Here is a 21,830-nt window from a genome sequence, read left to right as displayed (position 1 = left end):
CCATCCCTGACAGGTGTGTGTCTAACCTGCTCTTAATCTCCAACGATAGAGATTCCACAACCTCCCTAGGCAATTTATTCCAGTGCTTAACTACCCTGACAGAAAGTTTTTCCGTAAACGTCCAACCTAAACATCCCTTGCTGCAATTTGAGCTCATTGCTTCTTGTCCTATCCTCAGAGGTTAAGGACAATTTTTCTCCCTCCTCCTTGTAATAACCTTTTATGTACTTGAAAACTTATGTTCCCCCTCAGTCTTCTCCAGACTAAACAAGCCCAGATTCCACCCCCCAATCTTCCTTCATAGGTCATATTTTCCAGACCTTTAATTGTTTTTGTTACTCTTCTCTGGACTGTCTCCAATTTGTCCACATCTTGAAATGTGGTGCCTAGAACTGGACACAATACTCCAGTTGAGGCCTAATCAGCACAGGGAGGAAGAATTACTTCTCATGTCTTGCTTAAAATACTCCTAATACATCCCAGTATGATGTTTGCTAGTTTTTGCAACAATGTTACACAGTTGACTCATTTAGCCTGTGATCCATTAGGACTTCCAAATCCTTTTCTGCAGTATTCCTTCCTAAGCGGTCATTTTCCATTTTGTATGTATGCAACTGATTGTTCCTTCCTACATAGAGTACTTTGCATTTGTCCTTATTGAATTTCATCCTATTTACTTCAGCCCATTTCTCCAATTTGTCCAGATTTTGAATTTTAATCCTTATCTCCAAAGCACTTGCAACCCCTCCCAGCTTGGTATCGTCCACAAACTTTATAGGTGTACTCTCTATGCCATTATCTAAATCACTGATGAAGAGATTGAACAGAACTGGCTCCAGAACGGATCCCCGTGGGACCACACTTGTATGCCCTTCCAGCTTGACTGTGAACCACTGATAACTACTCTCTGGGAATGGTTTTCCTACCAGTTATGCACTCACTTTATAGTAATTTCATCTAGGTTGTATTTCCCTAGTTTATGTGAAGATCATGTGAGACGCTATAAAAAAGCCTTACTAAAGTCAAGATATACAACTATCACTTCCCCACCCATCCACAAGGCTGGTTACCCTGTCAAAGAAAGCTATTAGGTTGGTTTGACATGATTTCTTCTTGACAAATCCATACTGATGTTACTTATCACCTTATTATCTAACAGGTGTCTGCAAAGTGATTGCTTAATTATTTGCTCCATTATTTTTCCAGGTACAGAAGTTAAGCTGACTGTAATTCCCTGGGTTCTCCTTATTTCCTTTCTATAAATGAGCACTATATTTGCCCCTTTTCCAGTCCTCTGGAATCTCTCATCTTCCATGACTTTTTGAAGATAATCACTAATGACTCATATCTCCTCAGTCAGTTCCTTGAATACTCTAGGATGTATTTCATCAGGCCCGGGTGACTTGAAGCATGACCAGATGAAAGACAAGGCATTGAAGAATTAAGGCCTTAGTCTGATTCTCAGATTTCAGAAAGTATTAAACCCAACAACATTTCAAGTATCAACTTATTTGTCCATTATTAGAAATGCTTTAGCTGCCAACACTGTAGAACACAACTTGTTCCTCAATTACAGAAGACCATTACAGATTTCAATATAAAGCACCTTAAATCTTCCACTGAAGAAAATTCCAGTTGTCTCTTTAAAATGCAGATTCCCATTTTGAAAATACTGGACACTACTCAGAAACAAGATCTGTTTTCTGCTGAATCAAATAGGCATGATTTATTAGCACCACCTTACTCATCTTATTTAGGGGATGAGAAGAGGTTAGTTGTATACAAAATATATACAACCAGTATCATGGTAGAGACTGGAGCATAGAATAGTTAACAGCTTTCATGTTCACTCTCGGATCGGACTTCTTAGCTCCAGAAACAGCAGAGACTGATACTGGTATGACAACATCCCCATTCTATATAAGTGGGAGGAAGTAGGAAAAGGAAAATAAGTGCCTTCCAGCTAGGTCTTTAGCACCTTATAACAAAGTTGTACAGCATTACCTGGAGTGCTGTCCATCTGTCAAATGCTCTTCTGAAATCAAATGTTCAACCTATCCTATCCACTTTTTAGAAAAATATGAAACATTTAAGAAAAATCAAGGTCTGAAAAGTAGCAACGAATGACATGCTGTTTCAGAAGTCAAAAGTTGGACAAAAGAAGCATTTCTACCAAATTCACATCCAGGGATCTGTGACATCTGAGAAGTGGCTACCAACAGGATTCTTAAGTGTTTTTGTGAAGGAACAGGAAGGACACTTATCCCCATACCCACCCCATGAAAACAGACAGTCTTAGGCCTTGGCTACACTGGCACTGTACAGCACTGCAACTTGCTGCACTCAAGGGTGTGAAAACTCTCCCCCCACCCCCAGTGCAGCAAGTACAGCACTGTAAAGCGCCAGTGTAATCAGAGCCTGCAGTGCTGCACGCTCACTCGCAGCGCTGCAAGCTATTCCCCTCCAAGAGCTGGAGTACATACAGCGCTGCAAGAGAGCTCTCGCAGCGCTGGCGGCGCGACTACACTCGCACTTCACAGCACTGCCGCGGCAGCCCTGGGAAGTCCCGAGTGTAGCCAAGGTCTTACTGAAACTACAGTTACAATAGTGAGTGAATGAAGCACAAAAAAGGGTTTTAGCAGTGTAGACAGTGAGGGAAGAGTAAGTAGTAACAGATCTTAGAGACTTGATGGAGAAAGCAAATAGTGCAGAGGATGACAGGTTGCCGGGGGAAAAAAGACAATGTAGTTGGCACTAAAAAGAGCAGACGCACTGGGGCCATTTAATTTCCCAAAATAGTTAGAGTAGGAATCAAAATTGGAAGATATTCCGTTTCAAAAGGCTACTAAATTTTGAGCTATTACAAGATCAGTTCCAACTCTGACCCAGTCCCCAATAACCTCAGACACCTAATTAAACAGACTGGCATAAAATTAAGGTTATGAAAAATCAACCTTCCTAAACAGTGGAGAGAAATCTGAGAATAAGTTTCAATTTGATACTTCAGGAATTCATGTTCTTATTATAAAACACTGAGGACAAGTGAACTAAAGATGGAATTTTAGAATTCCAAGCCATCAGTTTTAGACTCCATGAAATTATTCATGATTGTGATAGCCGTGAAATAGTTAGATCTCAGAATCAGACAGAGGCCTCTCAATCTCTGAATGAAAGGGATTATACACCTGCTACTGGAGTATTTAAACTGTCTTGTCCAGATGGTGAAGTGGCCTCAGTTATCTAGGTTCTGAGTTTTGACAACTTGACCTTATCCATTTTTAGACCTCCATTCTTTTTAAGTTTTCCACCTGACTGTCACATCCTCAAAAGTTTAAAAAAACCCTAGCATTTCCTGCAGAGAATTTTACAGCGTGTTGGTAATCCTAAAAACTACTAGTTCAAAGTGGCAGTACCCATGAGTTCCGGGAGTCTAAGTAGGATTTACTTTGACAAGCAGCTCAATATCCAATACCAGTAGCCCTATAGCTCACAACTAAGTCAGAAGTACTCGAGGTTTCCCCATCACCAACTTTCCAGCATGCATCACTAGCAGCCCCACAGCTATCACTGCTCAGCCAACAGACTAAGCCCCAAAAGTGCAACAGCTTGGTTGACATTATTGACAACTCAAGGTTCTGTTAGTTACAAATTGTCCAAGCAGAAACTCACCGTAAGTACAACCTAGTTGTGAAACTTCTGCATGTCTGGCCAACACAGCCAGCTGTATAGGGATTCACTGTTCAAACTGGCTGAATGCTGCTAGAGTAGCTTCATGAGCTTGGAAGGGATAACAGGAGGCATGCTACTTTTCAAAGAGCTGAAGCACATTAAACAAAACTTCTGCCACCACCATTCTAAATTTTTCTATTAAGGGTTCTCTATTTCTGCTTGGACTGGGATAGAAAGCTTAGTTTCCCATAGCAATCAACAGTTTACCTTGAACATGAAGTCCAGCATGAAACTAGCTTTTTTCCTTTGGCAACTGACTTGTTAGTTCTCATGAAAATGTTTGACTCAACAGCCAACCTGCTGGGTCAGTGGAAGCAACCTATTCTGGAAACTCTTGGAAAAGCTGGTCTTCCACATGCTGTATACAGCTTGTGTCTAAAAGCTTTAAAAGTGCTTCCATTCTCTATGGAGACCCACTGAGATGCCTGAGTTTGCTGGGCACATTTTGAATAGATTGTCCTAGTCCAGAAGAAAGATGTGCTTACCTTAACATTGTTTCACCATAAAATACTTGGCAGATTAGAAGTTTTCCACTCTAAAAAGTTGATTTAAGTATATGTTGAAGACTCTTCACATCCAGAGAGAAACGCCTTGGCAAAAGATCACTAACTCAGGCAGTAAACCCACTAGCATCAGCACTGGTGATAACACCAGAAAGACATTCATTCTTTGTAAACATTAGAATAACTTGGCTAGAAAAAGAGTCTAGCTACAAGGCATCCCCTCACATTCAAAACAGAGCATTAAGCCTGCAGAACTTTTTTTAAATCGGGATTCTATATTTCAGAATTTAAAGGGAAACTGTCAACTTGATAAAAATAGATTTAAAAACTGTTTTCAAATTTTACACCTGTTTGTCTCACCACACTTTCTGGGTTATTACCTATTTCTCGCCCCCTGTTGCTGTGTAAAAGACTCTCACAAAAGGAGGAAGAGGTTAACCAGATAGACAGGGGAGAGTAGGAAACTGACTATATGGAATGCCATCAAATGTATATAATCTTTCAATTGTGATACTCTTGTAAATATCTCAGAGTATCAGAAAGAAGTTGACTGTGCCCCTTTAAGACTGACTTTTGAGTTCAGTGAAAAGATATTAACAATTAAAAAGCAAGAAGTTTTGTAGAAGGTTTTGTACCGTACCTATCTTTGATCTGTCTGGCAGCCTTGGTGCATATCAGGGAGAAGAGAGAGAAGGTAATTAGTGCTTCCATGCAAGTCTCAACTGCAGTAACATGCAAGAAGAGTTAATTATGAATCCCACAGCTATGCAGCTCAGATTCAAACACCCAACAATATTTTACCACTTAGATACAAGATTTTTCTTTCCATAAGCTTGTGTTAATGCACAATGGTTAGAAATGCTGTAATAAGTCAGATCAGAGCAATCAACTTGAAAAGCCACACCAAACCAACTCCAAATTACTGGGCTTCTTTTCTAGTGCAAGATCAGATATCCAGTTTATCACTTTAAATTTCTTCCTGCATCCATAATTCCAAATTTAAAAGAAAAAATGTACAAAGACAGCAGCATTTACTTAGCTTCTGCTCTTTTGAATCAATAGTGCAAAGTACTTGTTTTGCTACCAATGGTATTTATCCATACCCTGTCAGGGGCCTAATTTCTTGTGGAAGAGGTATCAGAGGAAAGGAAAAATTCCTTCTGAAAGTTATTGTACTGTTTCGTCAATCCTACTCTACTGTAGATTTTCCCCATGTATTCCTCAGAAGCTCCAATATATGGACTTGCTCAAGTACTCAACTTCCTGCTATTATTGTAGTATACCCAGAATCAATATGGCTGATCTACAGGTATCAAAATCTTAAGTTTACCATTTGAAAACAGGGAGGCCTGGTCACATTTAAGAATAAAAATGTTATTGGACAAGTTAACAGTAATGAGCTGGGTGGATTCATCCACCCAATAGTCTTTCAGCTAGAGTTTCTAGTTGGTTTGAGGTTGCCTCCAACTCAGATAGTTAAGCCTCAAAATAAAACTCAAGAAACAGCACCAGAAAGCCTAGGACATTTCTTTAGACATAAAAAGTATTTTACAAATACTAATAGAAAGGTTCTTGTTGATTACAAGCATGTTTACATAAAAATCTTTCCATTGGAGAATACTTTTAAGTTTCTATATGTCACAGTTGGAAACCTAAACTGTGCATGTCTGGAAATTTAAGCTACACAGTAACACCAGTCAAGTTTATTTATTTAAGAGTATATCTGCTTAGAAATACTTTAGAGACATTATTGGTTTGACAGGAAAGTCTAGTAGTAAGGAAATTATACTATAATATCACACAAGGGTTTCATTATGGGGGGGGGATCTTATGTTGACATTCATCTAGTACAATTACAATCAATTTGCTATATATAGTTGGACTATTTCAACCTACAAAAAGCAGTAAGGCTGAAATTCACTTCAATTTAGAGTGCCTGCAGAGGAGAATTTCACTCCAAGTGCCCTTATTTGCTAAACAGCCGTTGTGTAAAGTATACTAAAAACAGAGTTGGATCAATGACATTCCTCACCAATTTGGTACTGTACTCAAGGGAGGAGATCCTACTTTGGCAACTCTAGCAGGATCTTATGTAGTAGCTCTTGTTTACAATTCCTAGTAGCTGCTCCTTTAAAAAGAAAGAATCAACTTTTTGAAGGGGGGTGGAGGGGAACTTCTTGAAACTAAGATCTACTTCTCCTAGAACCAGAATTTAAGGATGTTCCAGGGAACCCCCAGAATCCATCCGGTCATTTCTCTAATGAAGCAAACATGTAGTTCTCAATCATGCAATTACCCCTTCCAAAGAAAACCACCACACACACCTGAAAGTTGAATCAGTGTAGTTTCTGTACTGAGAAGGAAGATGAACACCTTGTTTTAGAAATGAGAATTGCTGATCTAATGAGCTGGCTCAGCAGACTATGCTAGGAGACATTTACAGTTGATCCAATTTTCTTCTCTTGACTACCATGACTGACCATGAATGTAGCTTTTAATGCTGTTCATGGTTTTTCCATGTCAATTTCAGTGAAAAACGATCTAAATTGCTCAGCTTGTTTCAAAAATTCACAGAAGTCCAATTCACTAAATATCATCACTTGTGACAAAAAAGAAAATCCATCCTCAATCATAGTTTAAATGCAATAGACATGAATAGGATTCAACATCTCCCCCCACACTGAGATAGCGGTTCTCAAATTAAGTGATTAACTCTGAAACAAAAGATTCCCTGTATTAAGGGATTTTACATGTTATTGAAAGCTGAATGACTCATTAACTGACTAGCCATACAAAAACGGTGTATTTGGCTCTACTCAGCAAGGAGCATGAACCGATAACATGTCAAAATAGCGACTTGCATCAATTCACCAGTGTGGCCATAAGGGACATTTAAATTTAGACTTGATGTATTTAAACTGATCAAATGCAGTTTGTGTCTAAAAATTAAATAGAAACTTGCAAGAAGAAGAAGAAAAAAAAAAGTCTTTTGTGCTCACTGTTCAGACAAGAAGAGAGTCAATCAGTACCAACCCTGCTTCATACTGCTGTACATGGAGTCATTTTGACCATCTTCAGCTGAGACAGGACCATGGAAACATTTAAATGAAGTTCTGTAGAGAACTTAGACCATTACTATGGTTTACAAGTAGGTATAAATATCCAGTACCTTCCCATCCAGTTTTTACTTTGTGGACCTATGGAAATAAATTTAAAAGTTGTGCCCTGTATAAATGTCACAAAATTGCAATGGCTGGAATATTTGTCAGTCAACTCTACTGCTCCCATTTCATTTAATAATTAACACTTAGAGCAAGTCTCGCCCCATTTTAGAGATGTATCATTTATGTACACAGAATCAGTCTTGATGCACTGAACAATATTCCAAAGCTAAAAGAAGGAGTTCTACAAAGATAGTATACTGTTACTATGGCATGTAGAGATCTGCAGTGCTTCAGCATTAATATTTAGCCAAGTACCAACACTGCACAGTCCTACAATGGAGATATGGATTAATTCAGTGCATGTCATTTTTACTGTATTTTTCAGCTGATATCTCCACATTTGAGTGCAATTCTCTTTTTTTTAGAAACATGCTTCCATTAAGCAAGCAGTTTCTCAGCCTCTTGGATGGTTGCTCGAGATTGGTATCTACAGTGAAATCTGAGGCCCGATACTCATGACATCCTAAAAAGTCTCAAGCCTAATTATAGTACTGCAGTTTTAACCTAAAAATAAGCTAAGGCATGCATCATGGTGTCCACAACAGATGCAGCCAAGGGCTTTTGCATATATGAAAGAACATTGTGAGGATAATATAAGCTTACAAATCAGCCCTACTTCCAAGGGGATTTCATTAGTGGGTTGTTTTATTTAAACTAAGGGTTTAGTTTGAATAAAAGATGAGTTTTTAACAATTCCAAGATATTAGCTCTTCCATACTGCAATTAAATGTAAGGTGGTCTTCATTTTTTCCTGTACTTAATATTAAACATGAGTACTCCAAAAGGCAGGGGCAATCTTACCTCCCACCCACCACCCCTTCCAGGTATTAAAGCTCAATGAAGTCAAAAATCCACTGTCATTGGTGTGGCAGCATGTAGATCAGAATAGAGCCCTATGGCCCATGCAAACCTGTGCTCAAAAGAAAGCTGAAGTTGAGACTACAGCCCAGGCTAACAGTGCAAATTACAAATACTAAATTACAGCTGACTACACTTGCTCTTAGTATCTTTAACCCTTCAGATTTTGTGATCTAAATGCCAAAAGAAATTATAATTAGTGTAAGATGAGTAAGATTTCCATTAATAAAGTCTGTGTGCTTTCCAGTTAACTCTAGTTATAATATAGCTTTGGGTACAATATTTCTGAAGAACTGTTTAAGATCGGACACAGTTTTAATATGTCAAGAAATGACAAGTCAAACCACCATGTATTTGGCGCCCTAAATTTAAGTACTAGATAGATATTTAGCTTTAAGTTGTCAGTCCTTCAGGGAAAATTAAACAAAGAAGTGTCCAGAGGGGAAAGCAAGAACTCACACTGTCACTTTAAGAGAAAGTTTGTCCTGTTTACTAGAACCTTTCCAGTATCCTTGTTACCAAGTGAAAATTAAAACAGCAGAAAACACAAGTAATTGGGGTTTGGATTTGATGTGGCTCACTGCATTGTTAGTACAAAAACAAATATGGTACATGACATTGACAAAGTCAAACATGGGATATCCTGGTAATAGATCTGAAGCTGCAGTAACTGGATTGCCAGCATTTTACCAGTTGTATTGCGTTTCCACTCCTCTACCTTTCCCTTGGTGCATTTCCCCGACTCAATTGCAAGTTTGTTAATGGTAATGTACGTATATTGTTTGCATTAGCTCCACTGAATCTGGACTCTCATTGTGCTAGAGAATTTTTTTTTTTTTTTTTTTTATATAAACAAAAAAGCCACCACCCACATACATTAGAAGGCCTACAAGGCATACAGTAAAAACTGCCCTGAGGAGCTTACAGATGCTAATGTAAGATTTTAAACTGCAGTTAAGTCAAATGGCTATGGCTCTCATGGTCACATCCCATCAAAATCAGGAGGCAGCAAAAAGCAATACTAGGGTAGTTTAGAATGAAAAACACACCAATATACCTATTGATTTTTCACCCTTGTAACAGCCATCTTGGCATTATGGCGCTAGCTACTTTTCTAGATTCCTCTCCTCTTCCCCTATCATTATGCTAAGCCGTTTGCAATGTCAGATTTATGATGAAATCCCATTCAAGTTAAGAAAATAGAACTGTTTTCCTTATTCACATCCGTTTAATTTTCTACCTTTGAGAACTCCTCAGGGTCCTTTATGTCCAGTGACCGTGCAGCAAATTCTAGAAGTTCTTCAGAATTCTCCAGGGCATTACTACATTGGCTAAGTTGATTCTAGGGTCAGAAAACAACAGAAGATAGTTTCATATATTAAAATGTTAAGAGTTGGTAAGATCGTTTTGACTGGCTCCCTCCAGAATGCCACTTGGAACTGGGGTACCACTGAGCCCGCCTGACCCACCAGCCTAGGTTCCCTTTCACACTGTGGTACTGTAATAAGTTGCCAAGCTCTCCAAGCTTGCTCTTTCATCAGCATACACACAGGTAGGGACACACCCAGCTGCAGCTTCTCACAGATGCCAAGATCAGCTTGGCATGGGAAGACTCAGCTGAGGCTCCTCTTAGTTGCTAAGGCATGCACCCCCCTCTGGAGTGCAGACACAAAATTATATCATCTTGTGCCGCACAGGGAACTGTACAGGATAAGCTCATAAAATCCACCCTCTCCCCTCACTGTGGAAAGAGATATGCAATAGCTTTCATAGTTTACACACAGATTTTAGACCAAAACAAGTTTATTCACTACAAAACAGATTACCTTAGTAAATAAACAAAACCATAAACTGAGAGTTTACACACACTAAATAGGTAGGATATGAATTAGCAAATTCTCACCCTGGAGTGATAAACAGGTGGGCAGATTCTTAAGGCACAAGCTGCCTTGGCTTTCCCAGGTTCATACACAGGCTAAAAATCCCTCTAGCCTGGAACCATCACTTCCCCCAGTTCAGTCCTTGCCCCTCAGATGTTTCCTTAGGAAGAGTGAGGTACCATCATGATGTCATTGGCCCCCTTTTATATCTTCTTCCCACTTGCTGGAGAGCTCTTTTGCTGTGATCTGGATCAAATAGTTCCCATTTTGTAATGATATCTCAGAGGTTTCATTGTACACAATCCCAGGGGTAATCCTAGTGCTTGTACATTTTCTCAATGAGCCATTAATATTGTTTGGCCTTTTTACTGTTGTACCTAAAAGGCTGCTTGTGGGGATTTTCAGCCTCAACGTTTCAGTAACACCTACATAACCAAACTTCCTAACTTCACATGACGATAGCACATACAATCCAACGAGATATTACTGTCTAGCAGATCAAGACTTTTAGAATGATGCCTCACAAGGTGTACTTTGTACAAAACTGGTCCTAATTACATGACAGTAGTGAATATTAGGGTGCCAAGGTGTCACAATAGCGATAGTAGTATGAACTGCAGAATTTTGACATTCACCCCAGCTGCACTATAAATGTTAGTAAGTATCAGCTCTGCCATCCAAAGGCTTTGACATCCTTCTTGGCAGGACACATCATCTTGGCTGAAACTTAAGGATGTGTACTATGCCCTATGAAACTAGGGAGCAAATAATTTGTTAAATGGCACCCATAAGACCTGATGGATGTATACACTGCAACCTACTGCTTTCGCCATACTAAAAATTGTAAGCATTTTACAGAGTGTGCACCAAATAAATTAAAGCGTATGTTGCAGATCTGGTTAAAAAGCTGAAAGCATGGCCTGAACCATGCTTTCCAGTTTTAATTTTAGTTCAATATTATGGAGATACTAAATTACATTTGAAGGGGTACTGTGTACAACATCTTAACTGCAGGCCAAAGGGTAGGGCACAGGACATGTAGGTTTTGTCCTAGCTCTGCCATCAACTTGTTGCATTTAATCTGCAACAATTTCTCTCTCTGTAAAGTGCTGCTTACTCACCTTGGAGATCTAGGGATACAGCAGTGCAAGTGCCCAATAAATTTGCTGATGCTGTACAGCAAATAAACGTAAGTCTCTTCCCTGAATAGCTTCCAGTAGCAAACCAAAAAATTTGCACAATACTGAACTTGCAGAATGATGTCAGTGAGAGGTTGAATCCATCTAGAGGGGTTTTTTGGTTTGTTTTTTTTAGTAGTCTTACCTAAAAACAGTTTAGGATCTAAGTAGCTGTCTTTAGTAGCAGAAAGATTGTTTGAGACCTCAAAGTTTATACCAATTTTCTGTGATTTCTGAAACATGCTAGATTAATGCAAACCTCCTTCCAGTCAGCTTCTGTCCACTGACCCACATGCGACTGTTGCGGATATATCAGCTTTGACATACCATGCACAACATTGCATAATATTGCCATAAAAGCAGAAATCTCAACAATAGCAGTGTTTAGCTAAGGGCATCTCTAAACAGTTTGCCAAGACACAGCAACCAGACACTAGTATTAGCATTCCAGTTGGATGCATCAGTATTTGGGAACGGAAGGAGCCATGTCAGTTGTAAACAAGTGTAATTAGGATAGATGGCCCTACAAATAAGCAGTGTTTCTTCCAGCCTTAAGCCTGGGCCTACAGAGGAGTTCAATATTCTTGTGAGATGGCATCAGCTTAGAAGAGAGTTAAATTAAATCACTCATACCAAAATCAGCAGTTTTATTTGTAATAAATCTACCAATAATTATACAACCATGACTGTACAACTCACAAGTTCTTCCCATTTAAAGGCATGGAATAGATAGTTTTCCAATCCAGAGAGTATCAGGAAGGCTGCTTGTGTAGATACAAACACTCCCTGGTGACAGTAAAATTAGAGATATTGCTTCCTCAATGCCAGTGAAGAGTCACACCCAGTTAATATATCCTAGACCAGCATTTCTCAAACTGGGGTCTGCAGACCCCTGGGGTCTGCAAGGGTATTCCAGGGGATCCACAGGCCCTGTTGAGCAACTCAACTCCTCCCCTTCCTCCCAGGGCCTCCTGCATGCTAGGTAACAGCTGCTCAATGGCATGCAGGAGGCCCTGGGAGGGAGGGGGAAGAGCAGGGACGGGGCTTGGGGCTGAGCTGGGGGCTTGGGGGCCTGAAAATTTTTCAATCAAAATGGGAGTCCTCAGGTTGCTAAAAAGTTTGAGAACTGCTGCCCTAGACTAAGCTTCATTATTTTAGCTGTACTTTTGTACAGTTGACCTATATAGTGCATTGTTAGCCAACAAGGAGTCCAGCATGCAGTCTTCACTAAAAAATGTGATCAATTAAGGTACATCCAGAAGAGTTAATACTATCCTTTATCTGCTTTTAGTAGACATTTGGAGATTCATAAAGTGCAGTTCTATTCTGAATCACAACTCCTCTCCATCCCCCTCCAAAGAAGTATCATGGAACTCCTCAAATCATGAGACATTGAAGGTGATCAAATTTGAAGACTAAGCAAATAAACAACATTTCCACCGGCCCTGAAAGGCAAGTTGACAAAACCTGCAAGCATTCAGTCACTATTAACATACCACAGGCCCTCTTTTTTCCTTCTAATTTCAAGAAGCGACAGTGCCGTCATACAATACATAGGTTTCAGGTAACAGTTGTTGGTTCAACTGTACAACACTGACAGACAAGCTTTTAGCATGTCAAGCCCTCTGTTAAATTAAGGATCTTAGTTTCTTGACCTAAGTTTTCTATATGGTATAATTCTAACTGTGGATTTAAACCCTCATGATCTAAAAGCAATGACAGCCCACAGTTAGGGATTTCTTGCACCCTCCTTTGAGGCAACTGGTACTGGCCACTCTCAGACATGATAGATGTCTAAATAAAGCACTGGTCTAATTAAATACCAGAACACCTATCAGGTATACATGCTGTTTGCTCCCACAGCTACCCCACCCCAACCATTAAAATATGGAACACCTTACAAACATTAGTGATTTCACCCATACATGTGAAGTAATGAGGGTTTTTTTAAGACCGGAATCGGAGGCACAGAAAAGTGACTTGCCTAAGGTTCTATAGGAAGTCTCTGGTAGAGTTAAGCGCCAAATAGAGCTGCTCATGCTGTACAGTGAGTAAGTGTTAGTCTAGGACCTTAAAAGCCTTGAGTAGCAGGCTAAAAAGTTTGCACAATAAAGAACTTGCCTCTTTCTAAAGAAAGTCAGCCAGGCCAGTTTCAAAACCCTTTGTTCTCAAACACTGCATAAGTGTAATTAGTTACCTAAGTTCCAGTCAAGAGCCTAACAACATATTTTAAAAACTCAAAAATGTGAATGACAATACTAGCTCTATTTGGTATGAAATTTACAGTTCTTGCTTGAAAAGGACATAGAAAAAATCTGCATGTCAAAACCTCTCAGCTTGTTCTCAGAGCTCCAACACCAGCACTGCTATGAGGGAGGTAGGAGAGTATAATGAGTAAAGACAAGAAAGCACATCAAGTGCCTTAGAGTCTATTTGCAGGAATTCTGGAACAAAAAGTTGAGGGGTGGATGTGCTCGTTTGCATCTTAATACCCACAATGGTCTTCCAGCCCCATTATTTCATAGAAGTGCTAAAGAATAAAACCAGAAAAATGTGTGGCTTTCCTGTGTACTCTGGAAACTTTTGTAAAATGTAATCCAAGTTTTGCTGCCAAACCTTTGAATATGAATATTACCAGTGAACAGGCTCCTAAAGGAGCCATGGAAATTTGTTCTGAGAAATACAGTCTAGGACTTTAAAAAAAAAATTTAAAAAAAAGCAGCAGCAAGGAATAAGGGGAGGGAAGCCTTTCAGAGCAGAAGGGTGAAGAGGAAAGGTAGACATTTTCAAAATAAAGGAAAATAAGGATGCCATTCCATCCACATTGAAATTGCTTTAAGGAGGACTCCAATGTTAAACACCAATACATTTTTTTTAACTAGAGGAACAGCAATTAAAAAGATGACATTCATAGACCCTTGCAACATGTGCCAATGTTTACCTTCCCAAAAAAAATAAAAATAAAAAAAAAAGTTACTTTTCTCCAATAGTTTGTCAATGATAAAGTGTATCAGAGTAGCAGCCGTGTTAGTCTGTATCCGCAAAAAGAACAGGAGTACTCGTGGCACCTTAGAGACTGAAATTTATTAGAGCATAAGCTTTCGTGGACTACAGCCCACTTCTTCGGATGCATAAAGAATGGAACATATATTGAGGAGATATATACACACACACACATACAGAGAGCATGAACAGGTGGGAGTTGTCTTACCAACTCTGAGAGGCCAATTAAGTAAGAGAAAAAAAACTTTTGAAGTGATAATCAAGCTAGCCCAGTACAGACAGGTTGATAAGAAGTGTGAGAATACTTACAAGGGGAGATAGATTCAGTGTTTGTAATGGCTCAGCCATTCCCAGTCCTTATTCAATCCTGAGTTGATTGTGTCTAGTTTGCATATCAATTCTAGCTCAGCAGTCTCTCGTTGGAGGCCACTTACTTAAATCCATATTTAGACACTGTAATGCCTGATTTTAAAGTACCTACATTTTTTTAAAAAATAGCCTATGTTCTTAAGAGTTTGAATAAACTATGCAAACTAGACACAATCAACTCAGGATTGAATAAGGACTGGGAATGGCTGAGCCATTACAAACATTGAATCTATCTCCCCTTGTAAGTATTCTCACACTTCTTATCAACCTGTCTGTACTGGGCTAGCTTGATTATCACTTCAAAAGTTTTTTTTCCTCTTACTTAATTGGCCTCTCAGAGTTGGTAAGACAACTCCCACCTGTTCATGCTCTCTGTATGTGTGTATATATATCTCCTCAATATATGTTCCATTCTATATGCATCCGAAGAAGTGGGCTGTAGTCCACGAAAGCTTATGCTCTAATAAATTTGTTAGTCTCTAAGGTGCCACAAGTACTCCTGTTTTTATTGGAGAAAATACAAAGTTGATGTCCAGTTCAGAGAAGTCAGTTATTTTGTTCATATTTCTTCACACTCCCAAAATATTCCCCTACACAGCATGTAAAATTGTAATACTTGTTCTTCTATCAATTTAATAATTCAACACTTCAAAAAAACATACATATTGGGAATTGTGTAGCAACAAGTACCTCATACTTTTCCAGTGGAAAACAGATAACTCTTTATGTGTAAAGAACAAGGAGGAGAAAGTATGGATCAGTAAATAGGTGCTAGCCTAGGACTTGAAACGTGGGTTTGATTCTCAGGTCTGTTACAATCTGCCTGTGTGGCCCTTAGTTTCTCTGTGCCTCGGTTCCATCAGTAAAATGGGGGATAACAGCACTTCCTCATACTCAATATCCATGTGAGTTAAATATTTAAAAATTTGAGGGACTCATGCAATGGAAGCCATGTAAGTACTTAAGATAGAACACACCTTAGCTAGAAGTAAACGTATTTGTTATCAATACATGCTGCAAAATCATTTTGCAATGAGACTGAAACTAGCTAAATTTGTCAAGAATTACATTCTTAGTACTGCAAAAGCTTTCAGATGTATGCAATTACCTGTAGCTCTTGAGATTTATGAGCTTGTTCTTGCTTAATACTGTTGGTCATACTTTCCTTCATCTCATCCAGTATAGAATACAGACCATCAAATTCCTCATCCAGTTCAGCAATTACATTAGAAGAATTAGCCTAAGAAGAGAATTGTAATTGTGTTTCAGTTGTGCAAGAACAGTGATGAAAATCAATCTTCCAGAGTAAAAGCTTCCCCCGGCCCCACTACAATGTGCAATGATCACGCTGCATGTTGTCATGCTCCCCCATCTCATGAAAATTTGCTAGCCACAATGCAATTTGTTATGGTGGGCCTCTCAAGCAGACTAAAACAACGAAGAGTCCTTGTGGCACCTTAGAGACTAACAAATTTATTTGGGCATAAGCTTTCATGGGCTAGAACCCACTTCATCAGATGCATGAAGTGAAAAATACTCGATCATGTATAAATACATGAAAGGATGGGGGTTGCTTTACCAAGTGTGAGGTCAGTCTAACGAGATAAATCAATTAACAGCAGGATACCAAGGGAGGAAAAATAACTTTTGAACTGGTAAGAGAGTGGCCCATTACAGACAGTTGATAAGAAGGTGTGAGTAACAGTAGGGAGAAATTAGTATTGGGGAAATTAAGTTTAGGTTTTGTAATGACCCAACCACTCCCAGTCTTTATTCAGGCCTAATCTGATGGTATCCAGTTAGCAAATTAATTCCAGACATCATAACATTCAAAAACCAGCAGAACACTTCAATCCCTGGTCACTCAATAACAGACCTAAAAGTGGCAATTCTTCAACAACAAAAATACTTCAAAAACAGACTCCAATGTGAAGCTGCAGAACTGGAATTAATTTGCAAACTGTATTTTTCACTTCATGCATCTGATGAAGTGAGTTCTAGCCCATGAAAGCTTATGCCCAAATAAATTTGTTAGTCTCCAAGGTGCCACAAGGCCTCCTCATTGTTTTTGCTGATACAGACTAACACAGCTACCACTCTGAAACCTGTTAAGCAGACTAGAGAATTTAGAGTATTACAGGCCACCAGTTGGTTATGTCAACAAAGCCACATACCTGTGTGCTGTGCAGGATTCTATAAGTGTGACCATTAGTTATCCAATAATACGAGCCCCTCATTTTCATGAGTCTCAAGCTCTCATACACAGAAGACTAGTAGTTCACACACACAAAAAAATTACCTAGCTCTATGAGCAGCAATTGGTTTTATTTGCCCCTCCTTAAGAAACTAGCTTAGATTTACAGTGTTACAAACATATCAATGCTGAGCAAAGAGCACAGTACAGAGGTATAAGCATCAGGCAGTAAAGAAATTAGAAAATAATTAATCCTTGTTTTAGATAGAGAAGGGGTAGATAATACAGGAACCAACATAAACCTGACAGTCTGTCATCCTCCAATTTACTGCTTTAAAAGCACTAACCAGAAAAGCAAGACAAGGGTTGATGCTCAGACCAAAGAAATCTCAACATGTCAGATGAATATTGGCTTTTCAGAAGAATGTGAGCTGGATTTAACTAGGAAAAAAGTTTACACTCAACTCCAACTACCACAGCTTCCATGTCAAACAAGGTGGCAGAAGCTTCAAAATAATGTAGACTCTTCCCTAACAGTTGAGTCCAGTCACAGCATTTTACAAAAACAGGGATTTTCCAGTTTCAGAATTTAAATGTATACTTTCAATAGAATCACCCATAAACAGAAAAACCACCACAACAGCTTTCCTTTTTGGTTTTAAGAGTTATTAGCAGCTCTTTACACACCAAGAATTTTTTTAAATGAAAATAATCCAAGTTGGATTGGACAGGACAGGGATGGGGGGGTTGGGAGATAGCTCAGTGGTTTGAGCATTGGCCTGCTAAACCCAGGGTTGTGAGTTCACTCCTTGAGGAGGCCATTTAGGGAACTGGGGTTAAAAATCTGTTTGGGGATTAGTCCTGCTTTAAGCAGGGGATTGGACTAGATGACCTCCTGAGATCCCTACCAACCCCATGATCTTCTATGATCCACCTCCCAACTTCATCACATTTGCAAATATAATGATTTGCAGATATTAACACATGTACCTGAACACCTTTTAATGTATGGTTCAGTGTGTCGATAAAGTTCTGGATTTCATCATTTTTGTTCGCCAGAGTAGAGATAATCCTTTGTAGAGCTTCCTGGGATTACAAAGAAATTCAAGAGAGAATTCAATATTTATGTAAAGATTATTATACATCTTGTGAGCAATTTTAAATAGTTTCCCACCCCAAAGACAATGTTTACCACCTAATGAAAACTATGCCTGCCTATCACCACTTCCCACTTCAACACCACAAGGACAATACAAACATGCAATTCAAGTCCTAATGCAAATTTAACACCATTAATCTGGGTTTGAATAGGGACTGGGAGTGGCTGGCTCATTACAGAAGCAGCTTTTCCTCTCCTGGAATTGACACCTCCTCATCTATTATTGGGAGTGGACCACATCCATCCTGATTGAATTGGCCGTCAACACTGGTTCTCCACTTGCAAAGTAACTCCCTGCTCTCCATGTGTCAGTATATAATGCCTGCACCTGTAACTTTCACTCCATGCATCTGAAGAAGTGAGGTTTTTACCCACGAAAGCTTATGCCCAGATAAATCTGTTAGTCTTTAAGGTGCCACCAGACTCCTTGTTTTTAAAGTTTTGTTAAACCTAGGAAGGCCCAAAACAGTCAAAGATGAGAGATCTAAGATAGGGGTTTCTCACAAGAAATGTTTTGGTGGCTGCATGCTGAGGTCACCAACTATTGCTGGTGGCCGCTTTGACAATTTTTCCTAAAATACTGAATTAACGTTAGGAAAAACAAATAATGATTTGGACATATGTGCATATTTATGTAATTTTTTTTGCAGACTCAATAATAAAAATGTACAGTTTTCTCTTCTTTACTGGACCTAAATAGAAAAAAACGAATGTGTTTTGCATGTTCTTGTCCCTTTTTGTTGGGGTTTCTTTTGCTTCTTATATTTTTAAGACTTGCTAGCTAGTAAATCTGTATGAAAACTAATATTTGTATTTTGTTAAGATCACTTTTCTTAGCAGCGGACTTGCTAGCTAGCAGGGATGCAGTGAAAACAGATATACAAATATTTTTCACAACAGATTTACTCAGCCCTGGCAAGCTGAGGGACAAATTAAGCCTGGATGGGGAGGTGGATAGGGAGGCAGCTCGGGGCCAGGGATGATGTGGGGGTGAGTCCAGGGACTGGAGCCCTGCAGCTGCATAGCCCAGTAAGACCGGGGCCGGAAGATGCAGTGGCAGCCCGGGGCAATGCGTGGGGTGAGGGGGTGAACTTGGGGCTGATAGTCACTGCCACATGGCTGGGGCTAGATCACGTGGGCCCATGGGTGGAGTCCAAAATCCTGCGGCTAGGAGTCAGAGCAAAACGGCCAGAGCCCAGGGCCAGAGGAGGCAACGGGTGGGGGCAGTAGTGCCTGGGACCAGGGGAATGGAGCCCACCACCACATGGCTGGAGCCTGCCGCCCACCACCCCAGATCTGAAGCCCGAGCGCTGCCGCCTGCCTACTCCTCCAGCATTTGTGGCTCCAGAAGGGGTCAGGGCCCAACCCCTACTGGCAGCCGTGGGAGGGGCCACTGCTTTGCCCCCCCCATATCACAACCCAGGAGGCTGTGGCTACACAAAAAGCCCCTAGTGGCCACATGCAGCCACAGTGGCCATATTGAGAAACACTGATCTAAGAGGTGTTCCACCAAGGTATATGTTTTTTTCCTTATTTTAAGGAGTAGAAAAGACTTCTTTACACCTTTGATCATGTAATTTGTATAAAAAGTAGCTAAAACTTAAGTGTTTTGGATTTTGTCAACAGAAGTTGGTATATAAGCAACTGTGTTTAAACTAACATTTCTTCCTAGTCCCGTCCTTAATTCATTCTACAAATGCATCACAGGAAATTTATTATTTCTGACCTCACAAATAAAGCATTTCTGTCATTCTCCAGTTAATTAGAATTATTAAAAAATAATACTTGAAACTAGGTAACTGCCTAGAAACAAGCCTGCTGATCAACCTAGAGGTATAGCACTCAGGTAACTAAAACTGGTGGGATGCTGTCCACTGTCTCTAGAGGGTATGCCAACATCCAGTTCGATAGAATATTGAAAGGAAAGCCATGGAGAACACTAAGAACTGAATTATACTAGCATCCACCTACCTGCACTCTGAGGATTTTAATAGGAGAGCATCACTGATCAATGTTTCAGTGGAAGAATCAGCAAGCTATGTACAGACCCTGGTTCCTGCCAGAAGGCCCTTAGGAAAAGATTCCAAACTTGAAATTGGAAGGCAAGTTTACCTCTACACCTCTCAAGAGTTGGCATGAGGTAATCATGCAATACTACTCTGGTTAACTGTGTGCAACTGCATACAATTGCTAGACCTTGCCAATTTTTTTACTATTCACTAAGGACAGTCAAATTGCTATGGTGATGTGTACCAGGACCCATTACTTCCCTCAAGTTATTGTTATGAATATATTTTCTACCATTTGGTTGAGAATAGAAGCTTTCCCATTGGTTAAGTAAGTATTATATAGGAGTATTATGGACAAAGTTGTTTTTAAGTTATTCCCTCAGACAGTCTAATCTGACCAGCTGCTTTCTGGTTCACTACTGACCAGAAGCAATTGTGCTTGTGTCAGACAAGCCCACAGCTAAGCCTTAGATCCTATAAATATAACTGTCAGTATGGATGAGTCAGAAAACTCCCAAGTCAAAAGAGGATTAGATTTACTAGATCCTGTTGGTTCTGCCATTTGAAAAAGATTTTATAGCCATGTACAATAAAAAAAAAGTCTGAATTTACCTAAAGGCAAAGGTCTATCTAGGTAACATTCAAATAAAGTCCTTTGCACAACCACTCCTAAAACACAAACAACGTACTGTACCACTCCCGTTTTCTACTTGCTAACAGTTGTCCCACCATAAACAAGATTGTGCCAATGATCCTAGAGTTAGGACTAATGGGGGGGGAGAGGGAACAGGGGGAGAAACAAGGATCAGCAAGACTATTAGAAATAGTATATAAAACTTTCAAAGCTACAGTTTCATCAAGCAGGAAGGAGTAGCATGAAGTTTGGCTAACTTTAATCCTAACCATACATTTTCCATAATGGTGAAAAAAAGTAAAGGCTGAAAAATCCGCTAATGGAGTGGGTAGCTTTCCTTGGCAGGTGTTGGGGCCCAAGCCATCAATTTCAGATAAGCTGCTGACTTCTAGCTCTAGTATTTTGTTTGCAAATAATCGTCCAATTGAGTAGTAAAATGCAAGATGAAGCAGATTGCAGCTCATCTCTGAAGGCTGGCAGCTCCGGCATCTTTTCTGCTGTCCATAATTTCATTAAGATGAACTGTAGGAAAACAGAGGACCGACCAATCTATAGTTAAAAGGCTGCAGTGGCACAGCTGAAAACCTTCAGTGAAGATGCTAATATGCCAACAGGAGGGCTTCTCCCATTGACACAGTTAGTCCACCTCCCCCAGAGGCAGTAGTTATGCTGATGAGAGAATTAGCATTGTCTACACCAGAAGTTGGGTCGGTTTAACTGTGTCGCTCAGGGGTATGGATTTTTCACAGCCCTGGGCAACATTGGTATACCAATGTAAGTTTCTAGTGTAGACCTGGCTATGAGCAAAAAGTAGAGGCTTACATCCCATAGGAGAATGGCCTAACAATCAAGTTGCAGTGAAGACCTTTGGCTATTTCCCTACTGAGGGGGATTCAAATAACACTGCACAGAAGTGTGTTAGTCTCTAATGTGTCACAAGGACTCCTCATTGTTTTTACTGCACAGAAGGTAAGCATTGTGTTTATCAGGCACGGTCCTGGAGGTCACTGGTGAGCCCCTTCATTTTTGTACTTCCTTCTGGCTAGTAGGCTTAGTACCCCAATTAGTACACGTTCATGGAGTCACTGAA

At 39.8% G+C, this 21,830-nt stretch overlaps 1 protein-coding gene across 3 annotated transcripts in view; it reads right to left on the bottom strand.

Moving 5' to 3' along the window:
- FSD1L (fibronectin type III and SPRY domain containing 1 like) overlaps window positions 1-21,830 on the bottom strand; it is a 66,993-nt gene that overhangs the window by 39,738 nt on the left and 5,425 nt on the right. For all 3 annotated transcript variants that reach the window (XM_034773914.1, XM_034773916.1, XM_034773915.1), the window contains exons 2-5: window positions 17,929-18,024; window positions 15,853-15,984; window positions 9,555-9,656; window positions 4,873-4,895 (exon numbers count right to left, since the gene is read on the bottom strand). In XM_034773914.1, the coding sequence (XP_034629805.1) occupies window positions 4,873-4,895; window positions 9,555-9,656; window positions 15,853-15,984; window positions 17,929-18,024 (353 nt within the window). The remainder of the gene's footprint in view (window positions 1-4,872; window positions 4,896-9,554; window positions 9,657-15,852; window positions 15,985-17,928; window positions 18,025-21,830) is intronic.

The sequence above is a fragment of the Trachemys scripta genome, chromosome 6 (assembly GCF_013100865.1).
Source record: "Trachemys scripta elegans isolate TJP31775 chromosome 6, CAS_Tse_1.0, whole genome shotgun sequence".
Lineage (NCBI taxonomy): Eukaryota > Metazoa > Chordata > Testudines > Emydidae > Trachemys > Trachemys scripta.
Note: the sequence above shows the minus strand (reverse complement) of the source record. Positions and strands in the feature narration are given on the sequence as shown.